We start from the raw sequence: 10,205 nt of genomic DNA on the forward strand, positions 1-10,205 counted from the left end.
ACACTGTATGACTGTATTTCATATATCATTATCTCATTTTTGTTGTCATTACATGCAGTCTATTCAACAGTTATGCACTTGCAAATATAACTGCAGGTATCTACAGTATAAAATTTTTGGTCACTGTTAGGTATTTTTTAGTCAGATAGGTATTGGTTAGGTACTTGTTGTATTAGAAATGTCTTTAGTGTAGACAGGATGTCTAGCTCAGGTTGTTAAATGCTTACTCATTTCCATGAGTTACTCCAGGTTGTTTATGTTCCAGGATAACTAGATAGAAAGTGGCTACTGTATGATATGTTCAGCCGTAATCTTAATCATAATATCTTCCTAGGCTTAATGTCTGGACATGTCCCTGAATGTCCTGTATGTTCTTAGATACACACCACTTAATCAACACTCACACACATTGATTTTTTTCATGTTTTGACTACTGCTACGGTCAGCTGTGAAGCTGGCATATCAGGTGACGCCACGGTTTGACGTCCCTGTGTAGAATGGGGTTAGCCCAAACCAGATATAATGTACAGGCCTGATGGGGTTCGGGGTCTTTCATTCTGCCTGCGCGCAGCATTGGAGGTGAAGGATACCTGAGCGTGTAATGTTAATTTTACCTGTGATCCTTTGAATAAACCAGCACCGTTTTTTGTATCCACTTGGACCGCCTCATCTCTCTGAGTTTCACTGGTTAAGAGTAACTGGGAAATATCTTTCAGTCACCAAGAGTACTTTTTTTATTATGGTTGCATACTGGATGATTTTAAAGAAGCATTCTGGGGTTCAAATGCATCATGCAGGTACATAACTATGAGCAGGGCCAAATTAACCTGCTATTGTGTCTTGGGTTAAAGCTGCTGGGCCCCAGTTGTCCTCCCAATTCCTCTTACCCCCTGTGCAGCTGATACATTAGTCATACAATTAGATAGTTGCAGGGTTTTGTGTGTGGTAGTTTATTTAGAAATATGTAACATATAAAGTCGTATTGTGAAATTGTGGAGACATTAAATACAGATGTTGACACATTTTAAGAAGGAGATTAAAAAAATAAAAAATAAATAGGCCGGTGACTGAATTAACAGGGTATGCCTAGAGTTTCTTGGTCCCCTGGAGAGATTGGTTGCCACGTTTCCCCTAATGGTAATATATATTTTTTTTACATTAGGCATTTAGACATGATGCCGTTGCAGGAACGTGATTAGATATTTTCCCATTGAAAATATTGTACTTTTATTCTTCTTTGGAATAGAAAGGGGCAAAGTTATAAAAAAAAATACTAATATGAGCTGCGTATAGCTATGCGCAGGTTGCGCAACTCGGCGCTTGTGAAGTGTGCTGTCCGTATCCTACTGGAGTTGGTCCAACTTAAATGATAGTACATTAGCTAGCCAACCTAATCCTGTATTATCCAATGACTGTCTTACAATGACAGATATTGTGCAAGAGCCGAATAACAGTTAGGTGGCTGACACTTTAATATAACGTTAAACACGTAAGTGGTAAACAGTTACTCTATTTTGCTAATGATTTGCTAGATAGGTTAATGTTAGCACTAGCTAATGTTAGCTAAACAAAACCATCGTGCTGTACCCATGAAGCTTTGGATTAACGTTTGCCTATACCTCACCAATACTTGGGCATGTCAGTATTGTACTAACTAATGGTGTAAAGGGTGGTACTTTTCTAGTTGAGTGTATCTGTTCGGTATGTTGCTAATTGGCAAGGTTGTTTCACTTCCTTTAGCTAACCATACATGCTAGCTAGCATAAGGTCGTAAAACAACAACATTGACCTGGTGTGTGACTAACTCAGGACAAATATTCTTTCTTTCTAAGTATGGCATTCTAAAAGCATAGTTAAAGCATATCAGTTTTATTTGTCTCCTTGCAGAGTAGGACACCCAAATGGTGATCATGTCAGGCACAGCCACTGTGCTGCAACAGTTTGTCAGTGGTCTGAAGAGTCGAAATGAAGACACTCGAGCAAAATCGGCCAAAGATCTGCAGCATTATGTGACGACAGAGCTCAGAGAGGTGACAGCTAAAATAAACATACATATAATATGGCAAAATCAACGATGAGATGACTGAATGATTTTTTATTTTTACTTTTACTTTTGGTACTAGTGCTTACTGGATTTTGTGATACTGGTTTTGTGTTTTCCACAGTTAAGCCAAGATGAAGCCACTACATTCTATGATGAATTAAACCACCATATATTTGAGCTGGTGTCCAGCTCTGATGTGAATGAGAAGAAAGGAGGCATACTTGCCATTGGTAAGGCATAAACACTGACAAGGTTTAACCTGCTTAAAATAACTTATTGCACCTTATGTATATCACAAGAAATAGTGCATAACATTATACACATTGTATATATAAAACAGTATTTAACTGTGACTTAATTTCTTCCAGTGAGTCTGATTGGAGTTGAGGGAGGCAATGCCACCAGGATCAGCCGGTTTGCAAACTATCTGCGCAACCTGCTCCCTTCCAGTGACCCTGTGGTGATGGAGATGGCCTCTAAAGCCATGGGCCACCTGTCCATGGCTGGGGACACCTTTACTGCTGAGTACGTGGAGTTTGAGGTGAAGAGGGCCCTGGAATGGCTGGGGGCAGACAGGAATGAAGGCAGACGTCATGCTGCTGTAAGTGACTATCAGACAGCCAGGACTGTGTTGTTTGTTGCTGAAATACTACTGAGAGCAGATTATATTATAACTCAGGACAGTTGCATTTTTTATTACTTGTATTTTATAAAGCTGCAGTAGGCTTATTATTGGCTATTGTAGCTTTTGCTTGGATGGTAATTTAACTCATTACTGTTTAGAATATAGTGGTGGATTTATCTTGTAATGGTGCCAGTGTCTTTTTGGGGTTAAGACAGTATTAATACTATATATGCTTTTTTTGTGGCATAAGATGCTGAGCCCTGTAAAAAAGTTTATATAGTTAACTAGTTTTGCTTTTATCAGAAGACACTATGGCTACATTATGTACATTAATAATCCAGGTATGAGTAAAACATTAATTTGAGTAAGGTGGAAGCCAGGTAAATGCATACTGCATATTAATGCACTTATGCTCATTGTAGGAGTAGCCTAAAATTGTAGTAATTATTCTGGAGTTTTTTAATTTCAGTAGTGCAATTTTACCCAAACACATTATCATATAGACCAGTGGTTCCCAACCTGGGGGTCCTGACACAACCCTCACGAGGGGTCACCAAAGCTTCACAAGGGTTCACTAAGGCTTTTTTTTTTGCTGGGTGTAAGATTTTTTTGTTTTTGTTTCAGCATTTGATTCCTTTCTGTGAAAACAAAACTACTCATTTAAAGGGATTTTTATATCAATTTCTTAATAATAAAAAAGATGAAATCCATATTTTTGGATGTCACAAAAGATGCATGGGTAATGGATTTTTCCATTTATAATTTCCACTGTAAAAACTTATAAGAGAAACATTTAATGACTAGATATAAAATGGTTTTCTGTCTGTTCCAGGTGTTGGTGTTGAGGGAGTTGGCTGTGAGCGCACCCACCTTCTTCTTTCAACAAGTGCAGCCCTTCTTTGACAACATCTTTTATGCAGTATGGGACCCCAAGCAGGCAATTCGAGAGGGGGCTGTGTCTGCCCTGCGAGCCTGTCTCATCCTCACCACACAGAGGGAGACCAAGGAAATGCAGAAACCACAGTGGTACAAAGTACGCCACTCCACTGTATACTGACAAATCACATTTTTGATTTTTAAAAAAGCATCCTTCCTCAGTATATGTCTTATTTTCCAGGGGAAAATCAATCTCCTTGTAATAGGCAATATGCGTTTGTCTTTTCTGTAACAGCAAACCTTTGAGGAGGCAGAGAAAGGTTTTGATGAGACATTGGCCAAAGAGAAAGGGATGAATCGTGATGACAGGGTGCATGGTGCTCTTTTGATCCTGAATGAGCTGGTTCGCATCAGCAGCATGGAAGGAGAGGTGAGTTCTGATTTTATTATTATGGGCACATTCTCACATACAGAAGCAAAGCCTTCCTCTCACTGCCTTATCTCTATGACAGCGCATGCGTGAGGAGATGGAGGAGATCACGCAGCAGCAGCTGGTCCATGATAAGTACTGCAAGGAGATGATGGGGTTTGGAGCCAAGCCCCGCCACATCACACCCTTCACCAGCTTCCAGTCAGTGCAGCCACAGCAGTCCAATGCCCTCCTTGGCTTGCTGGGTTACAGCACACCTCAGGGCTTTCTCAGCTTTGGAGCCACACCAGTACCTGCAAAGAGCTCGCTGGTGGAGAGCCGATACTGCCGTGAACTGATGGAGGAGCGATTTGACCAGGTAGATTTTAGAGCAGAGGTCTAGCTTTTCCAAGAATGCAACGGTTGTTTTGGTAATCGCTTTATCTGACACTGTTAATAAATTATGTTTTGCTAAAGGAGAAAGGTACATCATGATTTGTGTATGTTTCATTGAGAGAGAAACTGAAACTAGGGAGGCGACAGTGGTGTGGTGGTAGAGCAGTCGTCTCCCAACCAGAAGGTTCAAGGTTCGAATCTCGGTGCTTGCAGTCCACGTGTCGAAGTGTCCTTGGGCAAGACACTATATACACAATGTGAAATGCATTCAGGCAGCTGTGTGATATTGTCTGTGCTTGTAAGATGCTAATTCTTCCATATGGAGCTCTCCGTGTTAAATGATACATGTCAATCCAAATCTTAGCATTTACTTATGTTTTTAGAAACATGAGACATCCGCTCCTCTGATCTTTCATCTGCAGCGTCCACTCACTCACTGATGTCTGATAAAGGGGTCTGTCAGTTTGTAAGAGACTTCGGTGAAGGATGGTCTTGCGTATCCTCACTCCTCAGAGCAGGAAAAATAGCTTTATGACATCCTTCAAGGTGGTGGACTGGAGCAACTCGTGTCCAGCCAGGAATCGAGGGGCAGTGTCTCTGAGTACTTTGCTAAATTTGGGGATTGTTTTTGTTTGTTTTAATACATTCTGCAGCCTCACAAAGTGTGTTTTGTTTGTACACGGCCATTCTCCAAAGGAACAATGTGGCTCACTGAAGTGTGTGCATTCTCTACCTGATTGTGATTTATGAAAGGAATTTGCATGGAAATGGGCATGCGCACAGTTATGAATGTGATTATGTTTTTGGTGTTTGCCTTTTCTGTGCTTTGTGCAAACATAAGCCTTTGGAATGGATCCTGTGCACAGTTTTATAAATGAGGTCCCTGGACAGTATTGTGTTTTCCACTGAAGGCTGAAGTTCATTAATCTTTTGTGTAATCATAAAGGATGGCTAAAGAAGGGAACTAGGGCTTTTACTGCTCCCAACACAAAATAAGAAGGTTGTCTCAAAAAATTTAAACAGTATATGGCTGTGATGAAATATTTCCTTTAAATATATTATTTCTCCAAAGCATGCTGCTTCTTAAAGGCACATCATTCCACAACTTTTGCCTGTTGTTTAACTTATTGTCTTTGTTTTAGTGCTTTTTTTTTTTTTTTACACTGGTGTGAGTTGGTTGTGGGGCAGGGCAGCCCTGCAGTACGTAGTGTGCTTTAAGTTAAGTGTTGAGGTGTTATTTATTATTTAGAATTTCTAAGTGGTGTCCACATTATAAAGTCTTCCTGTTATTTTGTCCACTCCTAGTATATGTTTGGGATTATATGATTGTTTATCAACAGCTTAGACTGAGTGACTGCTTTGACAGCTGATAAGTTCACTGTCACAGCTCTGACCCTCATTCTAGTTTTAGATCCAGCACTCTGGTTGCCTTTATAGGCCGATAAGTTCTAAATTACCTGTTTCTTGCAAATCGATCTTTGACAGAAGAGAAAGCAGACTTAAGTATCTTTGACAATAGATTGAAAACAAGAAATGTAACTTCATTTTATAAATAAGCAATATTTTCTGCCTTACATTTGTTGAGGGGTTTCATCTTCCCAATAGTCCATGAAGATGATCAAGCACAGTGTTACATTTTAAATAGAAATATAATTTTTGCCAGCCAGGAATTTGGTGATGTCAGTTCTGTATGTATGTAAGGAACTGTTGTGTGATGCTTTCCTACATACCCGATGAAGGCACTTGTTGGACATGTCTCATTTTTATGACAGTATGACAATAGACTGCCAAAAAAGCTGATTTTGTATCAGAAATAATATATTCTTTAGCTCCCATAATAGTACGGCGGGCTCCTGAAGATACAGTATTTACAAAGAATGTCACAAGATCAATAACACAAGGCCTGTGCAGTTTGGAGCACCAGATAAATCATAGTTGACACAAGATATAATTCTTTTGTTCTTTGTCCAGGTGTGTCGGTGGGTGCTGAAATACAAGACCAGTAAAAACCCTCTGATCCAGATGACCATCCTCAACCTGCTTCCACGCCTGGCTGCTTTCCAGCCACATAACTTTACAGGTGGGACTAGTTTGTGTTTGAATGTCATCAAAGATCCAAATACACCTGTCTTAGATATAGTCATGCATTCTTTCCTATCACTGTATCCACTGGGCTTTTTTCTGCTGATGGACTAGAAATATGAGATCTTGATTGCTACTTTTTGGTCTTTGTCCTGAGATCAGTGGGCTTTGCTGTAATAAATTGTTTGTAATGTCAGTTCATCGATATATTGTAGCCTGTACGAATCCCTGCAATGCGGTTGTCCATGCACTGTCCAGATCAGTACCTGTCAGACACCATGGGCTACCTGCTGGGTTGTTTGAAGAAGGAGAAGGAGAGGACAGCAGCTTTCCAGGCTCTGGGGCTGCTGGTAGTGGCCGTCAGGACAGATATCCAGCCATACCTCTCCAAGATCCTTGAGATCATCAAGGCTGCTCTGCCTCCCAAGGATTTTGCACACAAGTCAGTAATTAAAATTGGCTGTTTATAGTCACTGTGTACTGTATTTCTTCTTATGCAGCTTTGTCATTTCTTACCCTGTAGTAGTTTAACACTAACTTTCTTACCACACAGTTTTTGTTGCCTTTTTATGCACTAAAATATTTGTTGCTTCACATGTTTTAAGAAGAATTCTAGTTTTATAGGTTTTGGTAGTATTATGTTGTATGAGACCATCTCCAAGGAACAATTGACTTTTGACTCATGTCAGTAAAACTGAAATCTTTGTCTAAAATGTTTATTTAGAATACTATCTGCTCAGTAGTGGAGCTGTTTAAAAATAATTCAATAATTTATTTCCATGTGTGCAGGAGGCAAAAGACCATGCAGGTGGATGCCACAGTGTTCACCTGTATCAGCATGCTTTCCAGAGCCATGGGTCCTACCATCCAACCAGACATCAAGGAGCTGCTGGAACCGATGCTGGCAGTGGGTCTCAGGTAGGAGAGAATGGTTTGACTTGCATAGTATTGTACAGTTGTGTAGTTGTTGGTAAACATAATGCACCACGGCACACTTTATTGTACTTATCTGAAGACAGCATTAATGATGATATTTTGTTGTTTATCCATTTTGCCATGCTCATCTAGTCCTGCACTGACCGCTGTGCTGTATGACCTGAGCCGTCAAATCCCCCAGTTGAAGAAAGACATCCAGGACGGTCTACTGAAGATGCTTTCCCTGGTGTTGATGCACAAGCCACTGCGTCACCCTGGCATGCCCAAAGGCCTGGCTCACCAACTGGCCTCACCAAGCCTCACAAACATCCCTGAGGCAAGTGATGTTGGCAGCATCACACTGGCCCTACGCACTCTGGGAAGCTTTGAATTTGAAGGTAAGAATCTTGAAAAAGGCACAGCTTTAAAAAATATTGAGCCCATGAAGGATTTTAATCACATAATTTCTTTTTTACAGAAAGATAAAATTCACAGAATAAAAAATACACACACACACACACACACACATACACACACACACCACTAATTCTATCCTAATGTATCAAACTCCATAGATTAATCAGACTTGTACTGTAAGTTTGGTTCAGTCACTAGAAGAATAAGAAACATGTGTAATGGCACTGCAGACCTAGACAATCATAAAGAAATAATTTATGGGATTGATACATTGGTGCCTGCACATTGTGCATTCAGTGAAATAGAAAAGAGGTTTTGTGCTTTTAGATTGCAGGCATTAACCTTTAGATATGAAACTGGAGCCAGAGAAGAAGAAGAAAGCACTTAAAGGATTAAATGAACAGCAGAAATGACTGGGGCACTTATGCTGGTGGGTGCATTCAGTTGTTCTCTGGACTGGGCCATAGGGCTCTAGACAGCATACCACTGAATCAGAATATTTGAAATCCATAGAGTTTTTAACTTAGCCCCCTTTCAAATTGAGTTATTGCCTTTTATATTTGGGTGAAGAATGAAATTGACGAGGTTTTAGCAAAGGATGTTGAGACAAATGCATAAATCTAGGATGAGCTGGTGCGCCAGGGTTATTTTTCTCACCTGAGCCATACTCATTACATAACCATATATATTTCTAAAGTAAATAGCATTTTAAAGCTACATTTAAACTTCATATTTTACATTTAAAATAACTTAGATCCTTGTGCATAAATGCTAATGAGGTTTGTGTTTATCACAAGCATTGTTGAATGTGAGCTGTTAAGCTGCCTTGATGTTTTCATTATGGTTGGAAGTGAAAATCCAATTCAGGTGGGAGCTGACAAACTAAACTCTGTTTAGTTTTCACCAAGCTGACATGCCTAATGTTTCTCAGCAGTACATTCCAGATAGCAGCCTGAGGTGAAATAATTACTTTTCAGTCTTTTGTTCTCATCATGTAGTTGACAGCGGGGTGGGTTTGCCTTTTCTGGGGTGACACTGAACAGAAACTGAACAGTTATTGTTATGGGAAAAGAAATATTTCTGTCTGTTCTTGTAAATACAGTTTGTTGACTGATTCTGACAGCTCTAACACTGCAACACACCACCAGACGTCTTCAGAGTGTAGTTCAGAAATTCCAAACTGTTTGAAATAAGCCCTTTGTGGATGAAGAGGAAAGAGAAGCAGAATCACAGATACAGGATGAAGCAAGTCATTGTTAATTGAATACATGTATTCCAAAAAGCAGGAATACACATAATATGCTTTTTAAATTTTTTGTATTAATGCCTTAAAAAGTATTTGTATTGCCATATCTTCCAGTTGACCCATTGTCACCCATTTTCCTAAATCGTTTTTTTTTTTTTTCTGTCACCAGGACACTCCCTGACCCAGTTTGTGCGCCACTGTGCTGACCACTTCCTAAATAGCGAGCACAAAGAGATCCGGATGGAGGCGGCTCGGACCTGCTCACGCCTCCTCACCCCCTCCATCCACCTGATCAGCGGCCATGTTGTCAGCCAGACTGCTGTGCAGGTTGTTGCAGATGTGCTCAGCAAGCTACTAGTTGTTGGAATCACAGATCCAGGTAACACATGAAAAATAAACAAAAGGGGTAGAAGTACCATGCAAACTTATTGAGTATTGTATTTTTTTTATGTAAAGGTCTGTGAAAATGATGGGAACACAAATTTTGCAAAAATTTTGCAAGTGATTATAAGGCACTGGAAGGTAAATGTCAAAATATCCGATTATTTTCTTGTCCCTCTTTGGTGCAGATCCAGATATTCGATACTGTGTGTTGGCATCTCTTGATGAGCGTTTCGACGCTCACCTCGCCCAGGCTGAAAACTTGCAGGCACTGTTTGTTGCTCTGAACGATGAGGTGTTTGAGATTAGAGAGTTGGCCATCTGCACAATCGGACGCCTCAGCAGTATGAACCCTGCCTTTGTCATGCCCTTCCTACGTAAGATGCTCATCCAGGTAGGAGAGGCACCACAGATGGTACACTATGAATAGTGTGTATATATATTATTATTATTATTGAACAGGGCCATTAAACATACAACGTCATGGTGGAAAAAGTAAAGACAGTGTTACTAACTGGTTGAACCACCTTTGGCAGCAATAACCTCAAGTCAGCACTTCCTGTACCTGTGGATTAGACCTGCCCAATGTTCAGGTGGAATTTTGTACCATTCTTCTTCACAGAGCTTCCAGGACCTCTTAGGTCTACTTTTTACTTTTTCCATCTGTATGTTTAATAGGTGTGTTCAGTAAAGACATGAAAGATCACGACTGTGTTTTATCAGCTTAGAAATATTGTGTTTGTTGATATTTGTGACTTTCGTAAAGATCAGATCACATTTCATGACAATTTTTTTCATACAACTGTGTAATTTA

The 10,205-nt window shown here is 40.0% G+C and overlaps 1 protein-coding gene across 1 annotated transcript in view; it reads left to right on the plus strand.

Moving 5' to 3' along the window:
- Positions 1–1,291: 1,291 nt before the first annotated feature.
- The window catches only part of mtor (mechanistic target of rapamycin kinase), a 78,203-nt gene continuing 69,289 nt past the window's right edge, over positions 1,292–10,205 (plus strand). The window contains 13 exon segments of the mRNA XM_020612477.1: positions 1,292–1,489; positions 1,893–2,030; positions 2,166–2,274; positions 2,413–2,645; positions 3,502–3,702; positions 3,841–3,975; positions 4,058–4,333; positions 6,322–6,430; positions 6,691–6,874; positions 7,222–7,350; positions 7,501–7,745; positions 9,180–9,389; positions 9,580–9,785. Coding sequence (XP_020468133.1) covers positions 1,902–2,030; positions 2,166–2,274; positions 2,413–2,645; positions 3,502–3,702; positions 3,841–3,975; positions 4,058–4,333; positions 6,322–6,430; positions 6,691–6,874; positions 7,222–7,350; positions 7,501–7,745; positions 9,180–9,389; positions 9,580–9,785 — 2,166 coding nt within the window. The 5' untranslated portion in view covers positions 1,292–1,489; positions 1,893–1,901.

Source organism: Monopterus albus, unplaced genomic scaffold, assembly GCF_001952655.1.
Source record: "Monopterus albus unplaced genomic scaffold, M_albus_1.0 scaffold126.1, whole genome shotgun sequence".
NCBI classification, from domain to species: domain Eukaryota; kingdom Metazoa; phylum Chordata; class Actinopteri; order Synbranchiformes; family Synbranchidae; genus Monopterus; species Monopterus albus.